The following is a 19,548-nucleotide window of genomic DNA, read 5'->3' on the forward strand; positions in this document are numbered from 1 at the left end:
CACACGTAGAGAATTTTTAAGAGATACGATTTTTCTGTTTCAGCGAAATGAGCGCCGCGAACGGGAGCAACGGGAGTTGGCAAAACAAGCTCATCAAGCCCACAAATGCGAATACAGCGATCACTTCTCCAGCCTGGATGGTTCAAGGTCAAGTTCCAGTACCGAATCCGACAGCTACACCACGGGAACACAGGTAATTCCTGACGTATCATCCAGTTTCACAGAATTTTAAGACAAATTGCCGCAACTAGCGCAAGAGGTGCAGCTGTTTCCCATTCACTATTAGATCTTCCCACCTTACTTTTTCTCCTCAAGGTGCCCGAGTACCGTATTTAGTGATCTACCTCCTTGGATGATATCTGCATCTACATTCCTGTTTTCATTTATTTCGTTGTAACTCTTGTTATTTCGCCCCAATTTTGTATCGGACCGCATAAATTGTTTTCCAGCTGCAGACAAGAACGTCAGTTTGTGTTACCCTTTTGCTTTCTTTCATACATTTGTCAAAGTATGAAATAACACTTGGAACAGAAAAATTACAAAATATCATTTAGGGATACTTTCTGTTTATATATACAATTAATGAAACTGTTTTCTTCCTCCATCACACAAACATATTCATTCTTATTTCACAACATTGTACCCTTGTATCCATCGCATGTTTTCACCCACTTCTGGGTCGTCATCAAGTGGTGCAAATTCTGTTCAAGCAGAACTGAACCAACAGTAAAAATATGTTTACTTATAGCAACACTAAACCAATGATGAACTGAGAAGCAACAATAAAATAAAATATATTTCCTTACAGCAATATTAAACCAACAATGAATTGCAAAGCAACAGCACAATATTGTTTTTATTTGCAACACTAAACCAACAATTAATAGCAGAACAACAGTAAAATCAATTATTCCAAGGGCACTTTATTTTATTGTTGTTTTGACAATGCCATAACAGTATATATACCACCCCCCTTGACCCTTAAGTGGGTTGACACATTCAGTTCTTAAAAATACATATTGTGAAATAATAACAATCAGTTCATTTTGTGTGACAGAAGAAAACAAATTTTATTGCAGTATATTTATTTCTGCTGCTGGGGACATGCGGTAGCGTAGTAGGTTGAGGCATTATGCTACAAGCAGAAGGTTGCGGGATCAAAACCTGATGAGGTGGATATTTTCAATTGACCTAATTCTTTCAGCTGCACTATGGCCCTGGAGTCAACTCAGCCTCTAACAGAAATGAGTACCAGGAATATTTTTGCGGGTAAAGGGCGGGCAGCACGTAGGGCTGACAACTCTTACTGTCATCTATGAGCCGATTGTCTAGAAAATGTGGGAACCTCAACATCTCACAACCCTGTGGGCCTCCACACCCTGTTACAGGGATACTTTTACACTTTTTTTTTAATACTTATTTCTGCTGGTTTGCAGTTGCACAGAGTTTAGCAGAGCCACACAACATCAAATAATATCCACCAGCCAAAGAAGTATGTCCAGTTTGGGCCCACACTTTGGATACATGACTTTCTGGGAGATTATTTTGCTTGTTTTTATGGACCAGGAGTTATGTAGCCACATCCATGGTTAGTGTTACATTTTTCCCATTCAAGTGTAACTTATTTTCAGGAGCTGAAGAATAAATGGAGAAGCGCAGAAGAGCTGAGGAAAACTGAGAATGGACATCGTGAAAAGAACAGCTGGAAGCACAAGCAGGAGGTGGATGGTGATTACGAACCAAAGTGCAATATTCAGAAAGGTAAAGAACTAGCCAACATTTAACTTGAAGTTTTGCATCAGAGGACTACATTTGTTGCTTTCTATCTTCTTCTCATAATTCCTTGACTCCTGACAGCAAACCATTCAGTGTGCATCCATACTGGCCTGCAAGCGTACTTTCTCCGGTGCTCTAAGAACCTTGGCCACATTTATGACCCATACCTCTTCTTTCTTGTTAAGTGCTTTTACCTCCATTTCCATACTTTCAGCGCTCATAAATCATCTTCAGTAAACATTTCACTGCTCTAGATGTTTCCCTGAATTATCCATCCATCATTCAATTTCTTATCACATGTTTTCTGAGGTGCAGTTTGCCAAGTATAATTAGAATGATCAAATCAAGGAGGATGAGATGGGCAGGGCAGGTAGCATAAATGTGGAGAAGAGGAATGCATGTACGATAATGGTGGGAAAGCCAGAAGAAAAGAGATCACCATGAAGACCAAGATGTAGGTGGGTGGACAGTATTAAAATGGATCTTAGTGAGATAGAATGGGATGGTGTTTATTGGATTGATCTGACTCAGGATAGGGACCAGTGGAGGGCTCTTGTGAACATTGTAATGAACCTTTTTGTTCCATAAAATATTGGTAAATATTTTTGTGCATATGGTTTCTTCTCAAGAAGGACTCAGCCTCATGAAGTTATGTTAGAGATGCAGTTGTTAGCCCCATGCCTAACCCTCAGCCTGGAGAACCAGGGGCTACCTTTTGTATGGCCCCTACTCTCTGACCTGTCTAGCGTTGGTGACCCTACCAGAAACCTATGCAACCAGTAGCATAGCTGAATCAGGTCATCAGATCGTTCAAATTTCCCACAGGAGTTAAGGCAGAAATCTGGAGGAAGTTCATACTACTGCATTACAGTAAATGTAACCCATCTGCTGTCTGCTAGAGAGAAATGGCCGGGAAGGAATATTAAGGAAAATATTTATCTCACAGGACTGAAAAATTTGGAATATTTGCGACAAAGTATGACTATGAATTATTATTTTATAAATGTCTGTAATAGGATTGTCATTTGCAATGCATGTGAGGGAGAAATGATTTACACTTTCTGATGTCTGAAGACTATCTAAATATTGGAGTAACTCACTCTTCTTCTGTTTCCTTTGCCAGGAATCAAACCCCAAGTCCTCAGTTGTTTGACCTGTAGTGTAGTTGCTATACCAAACATGCTGTCTCAGGTTCCTAATACTGGTACAATCCTTTGTGTGATTTTCAGAAAGCAAAATGCTTTGTCAACCCCCTGTAATTACACACACCATGGCAACTCCCCAGGACTCTCCAAACACAACCCTGGATCCTTCTATGAGGGACTTCAACAACCGGCTGATGGCTCCTGCCCTCTATGCCAGCTCCACATCCATAGATTCCATAGACCGCTCATCGGTAAGTAAGGCATGGGTAAGTTCAGCTTTAATTAATTTATTTGGAAATAAATTTCTGTCATTATGAACTAAATAAGGAAAGACAGCACATAACTTATTTATGCACAAATAAATCCGCAACTTGGTTTCACCTCATGAGCATCATATAAAGTTGTTTTGGATGTACTTGCTATCTGTCTTTATTTCAACCCTGAAGATGGAGGTAATGTGTTTTTCTGAGATATTAGTTAAGCATTTACTAGGCTACCCAACATCTCATCCTAGAATAATGCAATCCAAGGCTGGAAATTTGGGTTACAAATGTAGATGGTATCTAGGCTTACTTCGAGAGAGCTTTGTTTTGAGGAAGCCATTTCCAGTGCTGCAAGACAAGACATCACAACTCTCATCCCCAACAAAGATAAATGTAAGAATAAATTCACAAGTCTGCTTTGCGATAATTTTCTCCTAAATGTGTCAGTCATTCTTCCAGGTTCTTCTTCTGATCAGCATTGAATGCTTAGTTCTGGAGTGCAGTAACTTACCAGTTCCAAAAAGTCATTTTCATCTCTGCTGTAGTCTGCCATGAGAACATTAACTCTCATGCAACTGAAATTAAAATTTCTAAAAATGAAACCTCCTTGAAGCATCTTTAGTGTTATAAGTGCCTCTTTGATTCAAACATTTTGATAACCTCAAAATTTGCACCGTTGATAAGCCCTTCAGTAACGAGATCATCTCTCTGTATTGCAGTCATCACAGCACAGTATCCCTGGCCTTTTGAAACCCCCTAACAACAAGCTCACAGTGAATAACTTGAGTCATCTCACACCCACCCTTGGGAGGCGTGTGAGCCTTGTGACAGTCAGCAATACAAGTGGTCGCAGAGACACCTCACCAAGGTAAGTACTGTTTCCCTTTTGAACTTAGACCCAGACTTTACTTAGCTTTAATCCTGTAAAGGGGAAATTGGTAGCTGTATGTATTACCTACTTTAACATTCAAGAACTCTGCATTCTGCCAACAGGGTGTATCTGTGTTTTCCCTTTGGTTCTCACAATAAACAGCGACTGTTTCCCTAAACAGCATTAACCAGTTGGGCTTTGTAGCGGAGATGTAATGTTTCCTGTGAGGTATGAGCTGAATTCCTAAATAAATAAGGTTAAAATTATGCTTCAGGGGGTTCCTTTATGTTGTTATTGCATGTCAGATTTGTTTAAATATTATATTGATGTACTTTCCATACATTTGAAGGGTTTTCCCAGAATTGTATAGACATGAGAACGTACCATGAGATAATAGAACAGAATGAGTAAGTCACGAAGAACATTCCTGTCTGCCTTTGCAGGCGAAAGTATTGATGCCGTTTAGTATGACCATATTTGATATAATTCACAGCACGCCACGCATCCAAAGGGTTTGTTCATGGAAGCTGTCACGGCCTTCCTTGAGAAGAAAGTCACGATGTGGTGGGTCTGATGCGGACCAACAAGATCAGGCAGGTGACCATGATATGGTGCTGAACAACGGCCTCAACAATAACAACATCCTGAGCCCTCCGTGAGTACCAGCTTTTGTAGGTCACCAAATTTCCTAGACATGTAAGTGCTTTCTAATCTTCCCTTGCTTAATACCAATTTATCGCATGTAAAGTCCATAAGCTCTTCTATCCTCCCACAGCGTTTCCCACTTAATTTCTTGCTTGGTCTTTCTTCTCTTCCAGATGTCTTCTAGTACCTGGCTGAACTACCTTTTTGCTAGGTCATGCCATATATCCCTTTCATTTAAAATGTGATTCTAATGACCTTAGGAGTCAGGATAGTTCATCTGATATAGTGGTGGACTATGGGCTTGATGGCCAGGATTCAGTTCTCTGCAGGGGCAAGATTTTTCTCTTCTCCACGGCATTTAGACCGACTCTAGGGCCCATCCAGCCTTCTGTCAAGTGGGAACCAGGGGCTCTTTCCACTTTGGTAAAATTAATTAAGAGCAGGGACAACTTTACCTTTTACCTTCTAATGATCTTGGTAGGGCCGAGAACGCCCATCCCTTATACATTCATCCTTGTTACATCAAAATTTCCTGTCTTTGTTTCCTTGGAGTTTTATTGGAGTTCTTCCTGTTCCCAGAATGATGTTGCTGGTCATTGGAGAAGGCTTTATCCTGATGTACGCAGCTTACAAGAAAGTTTTGCTCACTGGGAGCTCATGTTTCTTTGCTTGTTGCAGTGTCCATTGTGGGGACCACTCACATTGCAATGGTGGGCTTCTAGGCACCATCCGAAATGACACACAGGGTACACCAAACAACAGCAGGCGCTTCAATAATAATAACAATAGCAGCAAGGGACTAAGCCCTCAGAATTCAATTCGGAGCAGCCATGACACTCCTGGATACTGCCCGCTTCCTCAGGTATGTTACTGGCTTTTTGTGGTGCATACTGGGTAAAAAGGGTAGCACACAATAGCATAGTTGGTTAAGGCACTGCACTACAAGCCATAAGGCTGCAGGTTTGATTCCTGATGAGGTCATTGGATTTTGCTATTGACATAACCTTTCCAGCCACACTGTGGCCCTTTTGTCAGCTCAGCCTCTAACAGAAAAGAGTACCAGGAATCTTCCTGGGGGTAAAGGGTTGCCGGTGTGTAAGGCTGACAACCTCGCCACCATCAATGAGCCAATTGTCTAGGCAAAATTGGGGAGCCTCGACATCTCACAACCCTATGGTCCCCTACGGCCTGTTACAGGGATAGCTTTTTTACTGGGTTAAGAATGTTATTTTTAGTTATAATTATAATTTACATATGTAAAATTATCAGTTCAAAGTAACTAAAAGATATAATCTTTGCCATACTGAAACACTAATGTGTTAATGTTGTGAATAATAAATAAGTTAGGAAGGATGTGGAAGGTAACAGGCATGGCCTAATTTAAGGAGTAACTCTCATTGTTTTGAATCTTCGGCCCCATTTGGCCTTTTGTCAAAATAAATTATATGTCAATATATTGACCACATTATATAAATATTCTATGTATGATGGGCTACTTTCAAAAAGTGGCCTAATTTTATAAAATTCTCAACAAAATAATTTTTTTTAAATCCATTTAAGACTAATTTTTTAAGTAAGTCGCTTGTGTTACGTGCTAAGCTTTAATAGATTGACCTACATATGAAGTAAGAAACTATCAACCTTCGTGGGACAGAGCCCTTCTTGAGAAGTGAACAGTCTCCCAGCTAGTCAGAGTTTACCCTTTTTGCGGAACACAAATATTCGATACTGTGTTCACAGAAGCCTGCCACTTATTCCTATGCCGAGACTCTACACCAACACACGCTGTTTCCTGAAGACAGTGGTTTCCAAAATGCTCCCCCCCCCACCCCCAAGGTTAACACAGCTGGTTCATTAGGTGGCTGTTCTGGGAAATTTATGTAGTAAAAATGAAATTGATTATAATTCTAAAAATGTTATGTAACGCACGCAGCCAAAAAAGGACACATCACAAGACACAGTATACACAAAATATAGGAAGAACGATATAATACGCGAGTTTGAAATAAGACGTATAAGATGATAAATCTCAACAAATTTTAATATATATAAATTTTATTACAGTACATGAAGAATATACATTTTAAATCATTTTTAAACGACACATGATGGCGAGCAGTGCAATAGTTTAACGTAAATTACACACCTGAGGATGGCACAGTGATGCCAAAACATGTAGTGAAGTGACATGTGAGATTGTGTGCTCTAGAAGACGGTCAATACATACATATCATGGACGAGAATCAGTGCAACAGGACGCTAAAATACAACAAAATGAAATTGATTATAATTCTAAAAATTTCATGATATTTGTAAACTCTTAATCAATATCAGTTAATAAAAACCTAAAATATGTTGATTTTAAAGACTAGAAGTTGAAAAAACTGATCTTTACGCACATGCATACACACACGAAGTTAAGTGGGGGATCATGTTGAAATCTTTGCTACGTTTGGAAACTGGAACTATAAGATCAATTGTAATATCATCTTCCCATCTACACTTACATCTTCCAAGTGGCCTCTTCCCTTAAAAATTTATGAATAGAACTTTTTACATAGCTCTCATCTCTTCCATATGTGCTGCATACCCTGCCCATCGCATCGTTTTTTATTCAGTCGCCCTAAAAATAGCTGGAGAAGAGTACAAGTTATGAAGCTCCTCATTATGCAGTTTTCTCCAACCTCCTGTCACTTCATCCCTCTTCAGTCCAAATATTCTCCTCAGCACCCTGTTCTCAGAAATCCTCACTCTGTATTATTCCTTTCATATGAGATGATAATGTTTATGAGAAAAGTAATGTTACAGTCAGATGAAACTCTAGCATGACACAAGTTCAGATTGCCATAGCAGTGATGTCACATGTGTTAAGACATTCATGAAGTTATCTGGTAGGCCAAAAAGGAGTATCCAGTCTTTTAATCTAGTCTATCTTGTGTATTCTGTGAGCACTAATAATATTTTGATGTGGATATGTGAAGTGTAGCATAGGACTTTATAAAGGAGACACTTTACGATTAACTATTTGTGTGTGTTATTCATGGGAGGTGACATTGAATGTCAGCCTTGATGCATCATTCAGTGACTTGTTCAAGTGGAAAAGGATATGGCTGAAAGCTAGGCAGGGAATGTAGTGGTATGGAAGCTTATATAACAAATGGTGAGACTTCCCAATGAATTCTCGAGTTTTATGCTAGTAAGTAAAATAAATTGACATGACACATAATTCTGTGGTTTAATTTTCTTGAGAAGACAGGGAACAGTACTTTTAAATAAGTGAAATGAGGTATGAATGATTTACAGGTGTCATGGGTTGGGTCGCTCACCCGACAGAACTCGCTGTCCAGCAGTAATTACCAGCCAACACCCTCACAGCAGCAACAGCAGCAGCATCTCTCCCCTCACCAACAACTCACACCACAAAACTCATCCGCTTCATACCACAGTGGAGGACGCGGCACACGTTCCCGCTCCCTTCAATATGATGACAGTGCTAAACCCATCAACAACCTAAAGGCCAGAAGTATGTTCTTTGTTATTAATTTGTATTGTCCAAGTATAGGGAATTTTAAACTATCCAGTACTGTAGAGCTCAGGATTAACAGCAGTTAAAACTGTGGCCAGCAAAGAGTTGGGTCTACATAGGTAAATTCGCATTGGACAGGCTTAACACAGATACATATAGCCTCACATTAATACCAATTCATTCATTCACTTATTTCAAATTCAGTAAATCCAAAACATAGGTTGAAATACAACCCTGGATATAGAACATGTCAATAATAATATTAAAATAAGTTCCAAACATTGAAACAGTCAAGATAAACAATAAAAACGATATAAAATAGTACACAGTGTAATAACAATTTCATTAAATACAAACAGATTAAAACAAAGAATTTAAATTATCAGTAACATGAATCTTCTATATACAATTCCACCCAAAATATATTAAGTACAAAAGATTATTATGCGCTTTAGTTTCAAGATAAATATAAGCAATAAATATAACGCCTCACATACCAGTTAAATATCATATATACCTGTCACAGTCATACAATAGTCTGAAATCATTTACATAATTTAATGTAATCGTGTGTTAAAAAATAAATTATTAATAAAGTATTATAAAAATATTCATCGGGAAGTAGTTTGGTAAAATTCATCAATGCTATAAAATGCATGTTCAGTGAGATATCTTCTCAATAAAAATTTGAACTTCTTAATTTCTCCAGATGATGATTTAATATTCAAAGGTAATTTATTATACAATTTGCTTCCAGAGAACAGGACTCCTTTTTGTGCAATTGATAAATTTGTAAAGGGTAAGTGTAAATTGTAATTATAACGGGTATTAATATTATGTATTTCTGTATTAAATTTGAAATAATTTTTATTCTTAATAACAAAGAGAAGCAAAGAAAAAATATATTCAGATTGGAGTGGCAATATTTGTAACTTTTTAAACAATTCCCTACAAGAATCATATTTTCCTGATCCAGACATAATTCTTATGATTCTTTTTTGTATTTTAAAAATGTTCTTACTAAAAGGGGCATTACCCCAAAAGATAATGCCATACTTCAATATTGAATGCACATAAGAGTGATAAATCGTCTTTATTGTATCCAATGACATAAAGGGTTTTATTGCCCTTATTGCAAAACATGCTTTGCTTAGTCTTACTGATAATAAAGTTAAGTGATTTTTCCATGACAATGAACTATCTATATTTATTCCCAAAAACTTTGAACAATTAATATTTGTAATTAATGTATTAGTAATTGTACTTTGGATTTCTATTTCTCTATGCTTCTTTAGGAAAAATTGTAAAAACTGTGTTTTATCACAATTTAGAGTTAAAAAGTTTTTTTTAAACCATATCATTGCTTCATTAAAAATTAAGGTAACATTACTTCTAAATTTTTCAGGATTCAAATTAGATACAATAATACTTGTGTCATCAGCAAATAATACAGGCTGAGCTAGTTTTCTTAAGGAAGATGGGAAATCATTAATGTAAATAAGAAATAATAGTGGTCCCAGTACAGAGCCTTGTGGCACTCCATGTTTGACCATCATCCATTTAGAGGATACTTTATTCAAATTATTATCATTTATAATCGTTCTTTGATATCTATTTTCAAGGTATGATTTCATTAGTTTTATTGCTGAACCCGAGATTCCATAAAATTTCAATTTTTCCAGTAAGACATTGTGATTTACACAATCAAAAGCCTTTTGTAAATCACAAAATAATCCACCCACATATTCTTTTTTGTCCAAAGAAGTTAATATATTATCTAAAAGATTATATGTTGCCATTTCAGTAGATGATTCTTTTCTAAATCCAAACTGTTCCTTGGCCAATATATTATTCCTATTTAAATGAGAATAAATTCTTCTATAAATAATCTTTTCAATGATTTTAGAGAAAGTTGGAAGAAGTGAGATTGGCCTATAGTTAGAGATTTCAGTTTTATCACCCTTTTTATAGAGAGGCTTAACTTCAGAAAACTTAAGCCTATCTGGGAAAATACCAGTTAATAGTATCTTATTACATAGATATGTTAGGGGAGACAGGATATACGGGGCACTAGATTTCATAATCTTCAATGATATTTCATCATAGCCATGAGAATTCTTCGGTTTCATTGACAATATTATTTTTTTAATTTCATAAGAATTAGTATTACTAAAGTTCATTTTTGGAAATAACTGGTGTGAATTTTGATGTAAATAATATAAAAAATCCTTATTATTATCAGGAGATTGTTTATAAAATTTATTGTTGAGTAATTTTTCAGCTATAGATGAAAAGTAATTATTAAAAGTTTCTGCAATATCAATTGGATTTTCTGACAATTTATCATTTGTTTTTATCTTAATTATATTATCAACAGATCCTTTTTTGTTTGTAATAGTTTTCACAATATTCCATGTAGTTTTAGTCTTGTTATTAGATTTTAGTATAAGTGTATTATAATATAATTTTTTGGCTGCCACTATAACCCTAGTTAAGATTCTACAATACTTTTTAAAGTGTTCTTTGATATTAGGATTGCTACTGCTTCTGGAAACAAGATACAGTGTTCTTTTATTTGCACATGAAACTTTAATACCGGATGTTACCCATGGTTTCTGTGCATGTGGATATCGAAAATTTTTTATGGGAAAACATGAATAAAAAATTCTAAGAAATATGTTCAAAAATTTATTGAAAGCTATATTCACATTAGATTCCAAAAAAACCTCTTCCCAATTTTCATAACTTAATAAAAACTTAAATTGATCTATAGAATAGCTATTAATATCTCTTTTTTGGTAAAATATCTGTTTATGGGCTGTGACAGTGATATTATTAAAAACAATGACCTGAGCATCATGGTCAGACATACCATTTATAAGTGGATAAACAGAAAATTCATGAAAATCGCTATTAATATAGACATTATCTATTAAAGTACAAGAATTATGAGAAATTCTAGTCGGAAAATTAACTATACTACAGAGATTAAAAGAAGCAAGGAGTGAGTTTAAACAATCTTTCCTAGTGTTATCATTTAAATAATTTACATTGAAATCACCACATAAAATTATCTCATTTGTAGGATTATATATCTTATTTAGTAATGATTCCAGCTGATTTAAAAAATATAAAAAATCTCCCACAGGGGATCTATAAATACAAATGATAATAATATTTTTGGACATAAATTTAAATTTTAAAGCACAAGTTTCTATATCTTTTTCTTTATTATATTGATCTAAATTAATACTATTAAATTGAATTTTTTTTTGAATAAGAATACATACTCCTCCATGACTATAAATTTGTCTACAAAAGGAATTACCTATAATATATTGATTAAAATTTACATTTTCTATCTCAGTTGATTTCATGTGATGTTCAGATATGCAAATGATTTGAGGTGTAATATCCGTTAGAGAGATTAAGATTTCGTCAACTTTGTTCTTAATTCCCCGAATATTTTGATGTATAATAGTTAATTTGTTTTTAGCTGAATTTAATTGGTTGCCCATAAAAAATCATTTGATCTCATAATAGGTGGCTTTCTAGATCTAGTAGATACTCTCGAATTATCTAATATAACTTTAGATGTACATGATCTAGCAGGGTCCATTCTCAAATTATCTAATATAACTGCAGATGCACATGATCTAGCAGGGTCCACAGTATCAGCCACAGAAATAGGATATTGATTAACCCTGTCCCAGGGTAACGTTATTACATTGTTAACCTGTCTAATCAACTGTTCATTTATACACTGTCTGATAGTTCTATATATATAGAATCTACTATATATGTAGAGTCCTTTTTACGCAAAAATGGCCATGCATATACTATATATGAAATGAAAGCTCAAGAAGGAGATGGTTCAAGAGACAGAGAAACATGCAAGAGTGTTGGAGAGATGAGTTGGATTTGCTACTGTACATATCGTTATGTGTCCAGGGTTCCGTGACTAATAATAATGGGATCTGGATTGAATGTTTGGATTTATTGGCACTGCTATTACAACCACGCTTAAGTACAATCAATTATAACAGCTCACAGTCAATGGCTGCCTAATACTCACTCTATTCCTTACTGAACTATAAGTGTCTTCCCTTCTGCATGACTGACTTGGTTCTGATTTATGAATCGGTCACTTCTGCAGCTTCCGTTGCCCACCAGTTAACACTAAACTGTTGAACTGGCTTCTCAATTCTCTTATGAATTCCAAAAGGACTCTGAGCTCTGTTACTAATGAATGAATTAAGTATGTGTGCCCCTGTTATACTTTGAGGTGACCAAAATATAGATCGCTGCCTGAAACAATTCATGTGTTACTTCTGTGGCAAACTGTTATCTAGCAATGGACCACTCTGGCTTTCAGGGGTCATGTCACACAATATTGATATGTACAGTATTAGAGCTTGTTTAGCAGAGTAAGGATATCCAAATATTCCATGTTTGACAAATAATTGTTCACATTTGTTTTAGCATGTGCAAGGGAATCCCCATTGTACGTGGATTTATTTTATTGGTATTGAACAGATGTAATTCTTGGCTGGTAGACTCGTGCACATGTGGACATATTTTTTAAAAATAATATAACATGTGGCCAGTAAATGTTAACTGCTTACAGAATCCAAAGAGTATGAAAGCCTGCCAATTCTGTTACTGATACTTATTATTGTTCTTTTGGATTTCATAGAATTTTAAAATTCATCATAATGAAAATATACCATAGTTACTATAATGGCTAGGCTTCAGGCTGAAAGACTATGGGATCAGAGTTTGATTCCCGGCAGGGGCAAGTGGTGTTTCTCATCTCCGCAGCATCCGCACTGGCTCTGAGGTGTACTCAGACTCCTGTTCATTAGGTACTGATCTAGACAATGAGGTGAAGATAAAAATTCTGTTGCCCCTGCAGGAATCAAAACTTGATTATTGGGTGTCCTTCCCACAGCCCAATCACTATACCAAGTGAGTCACCCCAGCAACTGTGACATGTGTGTATAAATTTCATCTGGTTACGTGCTCCGTAATTATCAGAAATAGCCTCAGGCCTCTTTTGTTGTGGAGGCTGCACTCAGTGGTTTCTCTTGCTGTTTCCATAGCACTGGCAGAAGCCTCACCATTACCCAGGGTGAAACAAATGCATGATGATCCTATCACTGTGATGTCACAACAAAGTTCCTGTCAGCCCTCAACAATAATGAACCAAGCTGGAGTTGTTGTGGAGAATAACAGTGGCTCGAATTCACCAGCCGCCATCAAGAAAGTGTTCATGTTCTTCGAACCAAAGGGATGCCTCAAGGAACGGAATGATTATTCACTCTACTTGTTTCCACCTCACAACAGGTAATTTCTTTTCCCTGTGTGTTTTGGGGCACTTTGACATATTCATGCTGCATGATGTACTGAAGGCAATAATTAAACACTCATTTAACTGTTTAAAACACAATTGTTACTATAAATGTGACTGTCGTTTGTGACATTGCCTGTTTATGTAAGTTTTTCAAACTCATGGAAACTGGGGCTAGAGGGAGCAAAGGTGCCAGTGCTCTTACTCTTTACGTACATCTCCTAATGTGCTAACACGTGGACTCCATCCGCCTGCACAAACTAGGCTATGTCATATGTAAGATTTGAGGTTTTGACGGTGGTGACTATGAAGAGTGCCATTTTCTGGAATGTGACGCCGTGTAGATATTGTGTGAACCAACGTTTTGGAGGAACGTATTGCCTCCATCTCCATCCACCTGCTCACACTGGTTCCTCACTCATGGATTTCTTATACCCTGAAGATGGAGGCGATACTTTCCTCCGAAACATCGGTTAACACAGTGTCTATACAATGCCACATCCCAGAAGACAACATTCTTCATAGGGTATGTCATTTATAGATAATCTTATGGAAGAAAAGGATAATATGTTTAATGAGATGTTTGGTGTGGCTGAAATGTTGCAAATAGAATCTAGTAACTCTGATGGTGAGGTAATTTTTTTTTATTGCTAGTGGGGTGGGACTAAGTCCCTTGTACTGCGGCCACTTCTGGCCTATTGTACCAGGCCCAGATGATAGGTGAGGGTGATTGTGGAGCAATTGGTGAAATGAAGATTGGCAGGGGAAACCAAAGTACTCAGAGAAAACCTACCCCAATGCCACTTTGCCCACCACAAATCCCACTTGACCAGACCCAGGATCAAACCCGGGCCGCCACAGTAGGAAGCCAGCGACTAACTGCTTGAGCTATGGCACGGCCATGGTGAGGTAATGGTCTGATTCATGAACTGACAGTAACAAAATGGAGTTTATGTACAATTTATAGGAGTTGCCATCTCTGGTAATTGCAGGTTCCGATTAATGTGCAAGAAACTGGTAGAGAGGAAGTGGTTTGATAATGTGATCCTCCTCTTCATCGCCCTGAACTGCATCACCCTGGCGATGGAGCGCCCCAACATCCCACCAGACAGCACTGAGCGTATATTTCTTTCTACTGCCAATTACATTTTCACGGTGGTGTTTGCTGTAGAAATGTTTGTAAAGGTAATGTACCAGCGCAAGAATTGAATTTTATAGTATAATATATTTCTTTGGGAAGAGAGGGGAGGATATTTAATGATGCTGTGAGTATCTTAAACTATACAGCATCAGACAGTAGGATGAATTGGAGATACATCGGAAGGAGTTTGGAGTAAAGTGTTCATTGCCTGATCGAGGTAATAGGGCAACCTTTACCTGGTGGGACTGAGGGAAGCCATTCAAGCAAGATAATTAGTGTCTTAGCCAAAATTTGAATGGGCAGCTTCCAAACCCAGTTCTATCAGCATTGCCACTAAACCAACCTTCTTGTTCTGTTTCTTGTAATATGTGATTGCATCACGACTGCTTGCTTTCACATTCTTCATTGATTTCTCACCCTACCATTCAATGCTATATAGTCTGACTAGTGGCAGTGTCATGGGGGCACGCGGTAGTGTAGTTGGTAGAGGCACTATGCTACAAGCCAATGAGGTGGATTTTTTCAATTGACCTAATCGTTCCAATCACAATATGGCCCTGGGGTTGAGTCAGCCTCAAACAGAAATGAGTACCAGAAATTTTCCTGGGGAGTAAAAAGCAATGGGTGAGTAAGCCTGACAACCTCACCGCCATTTGTGAGCTGATAGTCTAGAGAAAATGTGGGAGCCTCGACATCTCACAACCCTATGGGCCTCCACGACCTGTTACAGGGATAGCTTGGCGAGTAAGGCCGACAACCTCACCACCATGGGAGCCTCAACATCTCACAACCCAATGGGCCTTATGGCCTGTTACAGGGATAGCTGTTAGTGACAATGCCATAAAATAGGCCCAAGCAGTCATTCAGTATGCAATTAATGAAAGAGTGGCAGATTCCAGTATTTTATTATTATAAAATATCATGTATCTTGATAATTGTGGCAAAGAGAGTTGTAATGCTTCCATAAAATTCAGTGAGACAGTGCTACACAATCCATTTACCTTTTCTAGGTGATCACTGCTGGAATGGTGTATGGACAAGAGGCTTATTTCACATCAGGATGGAACATAATGGATGGTTCACTTGTTATCATTTCCATAATTGATTTGCTCATGTCCCTGATATCAGAGGGTAGCCCACGGATATTCAACATTCTCAGGGTATGTGAAGATCATTTAGAGTTTAAGTCTTACTATCCAGAACATCTAACAGTTCTGTACTGTAGCATCTTGTTGTGTTGGTTCACTCGGTTATGCCCATCCATCTGCTTTACACAATATGCCAGTGACATTTCTCATGTACATAAACCCATAGAATAAGAAACAGCCCACTCACTCACTCATGGAGCTGAGCCCTTCCTGAGAAGTTGCCAATTGTGCACCTACTCAAGAACTTCCCAGCATTTTGTGGAAGATTCATTACCATCTCCACAAGAGCTCTCCACTTGTCCCGATCCTGAGCCAGATAAATCGAATCCTATCTCTCTAAGATCCATTTTAATATTGTCCAACCACACCTACGTCTTGGTCTTCCTAGTGGTCTCCTTCCTTCTGGCTTTCCCACCAATATCCTATATGCATTCTTCATCTCCACCATTCGTGCTACATGCCCTTCCGATCTCATCCAGTCCAGAAATATGAGCTCTTATAGCATTCATCTCAATTTCAGTTGCTATAGCAGTGGTGGTTCTAGCACTTGCTGTTGTCGTTATGTGCGTTTACTGTTATGTTAGCAGTGAAACTTGGCAACAGTTACAAATAGGAGCAGAAATGGATAGCAATAAATGGCAGTGGGGATCATGCTTAAGTCACAGTTGCTGGAAAATTTCATAGCGTACCTCTAGACCAAGGGTCCAAACTATGGCCCGCAATGTGATTTTATCTGGCCCGCGAAAGAATTGACTGTGATGCTGCAGATGTCCCAAGTCAAATTCAAATGGAAATTACTGAACCTCAGGAAAATTATCATATTAAAGACAAGTACAAGGAAGGAAATTTGATTGAATTTTATAAGTTTCTGAACTCTGAGCAATTTCCAAATTTAAAGAAATTTGCTTGTAAATTTATCTCCATTTTTGGGACGACATATCTGTGCGAATAAACTTTTTCCCAGAAGAAGCACATCAAGTCGAAATACAGAGAAAATTTATCCAATGAACATTTGAGGTCGCTACTTGTGATTAGCATTTCAAAATTTGAACCTCAATTTAATCAGATTTTAAGAATGCAAAAAGAGTTCCATCATTCACATTAATTGTTTTATTATAATTTGTGATGAAAATATGAGCATTTGCTGCTACTGTCTGTTGTCATTAATATACAATAATTTATTCTCATGTGCTTTGTATTTAGTTTATAAAATTCTGTGCTTTCATTAAAACTCATATACCTAGAGTTAATAAGTTCTCATTTTATCTGACCCGTTGAAAGTGCTGAATTACCTAATGTGGGCCGAGTTTCGAAAAGTTTGGAGACCCCTGCTCTACACAGTAGAGCTGCTTAGCATGTGTTGTTTATCAGTTGATTTTAGCACGTCAGTATAAATGCAACTTTCTTCCCCACAAGTTCCAAATTCACGGTGTACATATTCAGTGAAACTGGGACTTCAGAGTTTTCCTTCAAGGGCTGTGGTGTGTGGAAGTGGATGAGACTGAAATAATTACAGTGTGACATAGTACAATGCTAATAATTGCTGTAGCTTAACATTGAAATTTCAGTTGGCTTTTGCTATTTATATACTCATAATGATGTGTTTTGTTTCAGTGCAGATTCACAAACTTTGTTCTTTCAGGTTTTTAGGCTGTTAAGATCGCTACGTCCTCTGCGTGTGATAAATCGAGCTCCAGGTCTGAAACTTGTGGTTCAGACTTTACTGTCTTCTCTTCGACCTATTGGGAACATTGTTCTCATCTGTTGTACTTTCTTCATCATATTTGGAATTTTAGGTGTTCAGGTGAGTCCTCCTTCAATACTTACCTATGTACTCTCTCCCTAAGTCACTTTTTTACTTACTTTTTGTCAAGAGGCATCCGCCATTTTCATCTCCAGTACCAGAAACATCTGCAACTGAATCATAACGTGACATTACTCAGTACAGTTCATTTCAGCAAAACCGATTTTCTGTTATAGCCTGGAAAAATATGCACATAAAAAGTCTTTGTCACTTGAGGTGAAAGTATCAAAAATCGCATTGGCCTGGAGCAAAAAATATAATAAATCATGTATTACTATAGAGAGTAGTACTCTCTTCTGAGATGTGACGCCTTATACAGTGGTGAAAGTTCACAAAAGGTTCGGAGAAACATACTGCCTCCTCCTTCAGGGCTAAAGTACGCTAGGCAAGTAACAAGTAAGAAGGGTCCGTGAACTGTGTCACATCTCTAATGGAATACTCTTCATCAAAAATCATGTTGACGATGTGTTACGGACTAAGTAATATTTCTTGTTAATTCCACAGCTGTTCAAAGGTGCATTTTACTACTGTGAGGGTCCAAACATTAAGAATGTGAGAAACAGGACAGACTGCGAAGCTGATAACAGGAATGTGTGGATAAACCGCAAATACAACTTTGATGACCTTGGAAAAGCTCTCATGTCACTGTTTGTGCTTTCATCACGTGATGGTTGGGTCAACATAATGTACACTGGTCTCGATGCTGTTGGTGTGGATCAGCAAGTAAGTTCTCAGCGCTCAACAGTGCAGACTGTTTACATAATATGGTATTATGCCTTAGTTGCTTTGTATTTATACTGAAGGATGAGGTAGTTGGGGTGAGTAGAGCATGTAGCATAGCAGATGCAAGAAATATGTACAAATTTTGGCTGATGACCTTTGTATTATTGTGAGGATAATAAGAAACTTGATCATAAATAGTTAATTTGGGGGAGTGTGGAACGGAGTCATCTGGCTCAGGATAGGTGGCCATCAGTAAGGAATCTGCTTACAGACTTAAGCTACTAAAGACTCGATCTGCACTACACTCTGTAGGGTTGTGGGTCTGAATATTAAAACACAGATGGTGCCACAAACCTCTGTTCAAGATCCTTCATTTTAATGTTTTTTATTCTTATTTTTCAAATACTGTGGTGGGGGGGAATGCCTGTCATCTCCACATGCTGCCTGTATTCCTACCCTGATGATGGAGACAGTGGGTTTGTCTGAAGCATTCGTAACAGTTTTACATGTAATAATGCACAAGACGAAAAAGTAAACTAAGTCTCATAATTCTGGTTTAGAAAACTGAGATTAATGGATGTGGGGATCCATTGTGCTGACCATGTCCACAAAAGCTGGCACTGACTTCGCCGATAAGCAGAGTGTAGTCGGTATAGTTCGCTTGCGGACTACAGGCCGCAGAGTTTGTTTTTGTTTTGAGCCTCATAATTGGAATATTGATCATTTAAACAACTCTAAGGTGCTACTGGATCCTTTACTTGTTTTCAGCCAATAGAGAACTATTCTGAGTGGCGACTGCTCTACTTCATTGCATTCATTCTCCTGGTGGGCTTCTTCGTGCTCAACATGTTCGTCGGTGTTGTGGTTGAGAACTTCCATCGCTGCAGGGAGGAACAAGAAAAAGAGGAGAGAGTGAGGCGTGCTGCCAAAAGAGCAAAGCAGATGGAGAAAAAGAGACGAAGTATGTTTATAATTTTGCATAATCGTGACTTACGTCTATACAGACTTCTCCACACATTCCTACGCTCTGCCTCTAGGCATGGCTGACTGACTGGCATTCCACACTTTCCTTACATTGCATCTGTGTATGAGGGAATGTCACTACACCTTATCTGATGTACCATTTTCAGTTTCTAATCTGCTAACAGCAACTTGC

At 37.7% G+C, this 19,548-nt stretch overlaps 1 protein-coding gene across 2 annotated transcripts in view; it reads left to right on the top strand.

The window, feature by feature from the left end:
* LOC111868090 (voltage-dependent T-type calcium channel subunit alpha-1H) overlaps positions 1–19,548 on the top strand; it is a 137,321-nt gene that overhangs the window by 101,667 nt on the left and 16,106 nt on the right. For both annotated transcript variants that reach the window (XM_033752931.1, XM_023858475.2), the window contains exons 17-29: positions 44–193; positions 1,632–1,761; positions 3,006–3,187; positions 3,904–4,052; positions 4,549–4,710; positions 5,379–5,562; positions 8,004–8,223; positions 13,329–13,572; positions 14,569–14,761; positions 15,728–15,877; positions 17,508–17,669; positions 18,174–18,392; positions 19,161–19,353. In XM_033752931.1, coding sequence (XP_033608822.1) covers positions 44–193; positions 1,632–1,761; positions 3,006–3,187; positions 3,904–4,052; positions 4,549–4,710; positions 5,379–5,562; positions 8,004–8,223; positions 13,329–13,572; positions 14,569–14,761; positions 15,728–15,877; positions 17,508–17,669; positions 18,174–18,392; positions 19,161–19,353 — 2,338 coding nt within the window. The remainder of the gene's footprint in view (positions 1–43; positions 194–1,631; positions 1,762–3,005; positions 3,188–3,903; positions 4,053–4,548; positions 4,711–5,378; positions 5,563–8,003; positions 8,224–13,328; positions 13,573–14,568; positions 14,762–15,727; positions 15,878–17,507; positions 17,670–18,173; positions 18,393–19,160; positions 19,354–19,548) is intronic.

This window comes from Cryptotermes secundus, unplaced genomic scaffold (assembly GCF_002891405.2).
Source record: "Cryptotermes secundus unplaced genomic scaffold, Csec_1.0 scaffold1361, whole genome shotgun sequence".
In the NCBI taxonomy this organism is placed as follows: Eukaryota; Metazoa; Arthropoda; class Insecta; order Blattodea; family Kalotermitidae; genus Cryptotermes; species Cryptotermes secundus.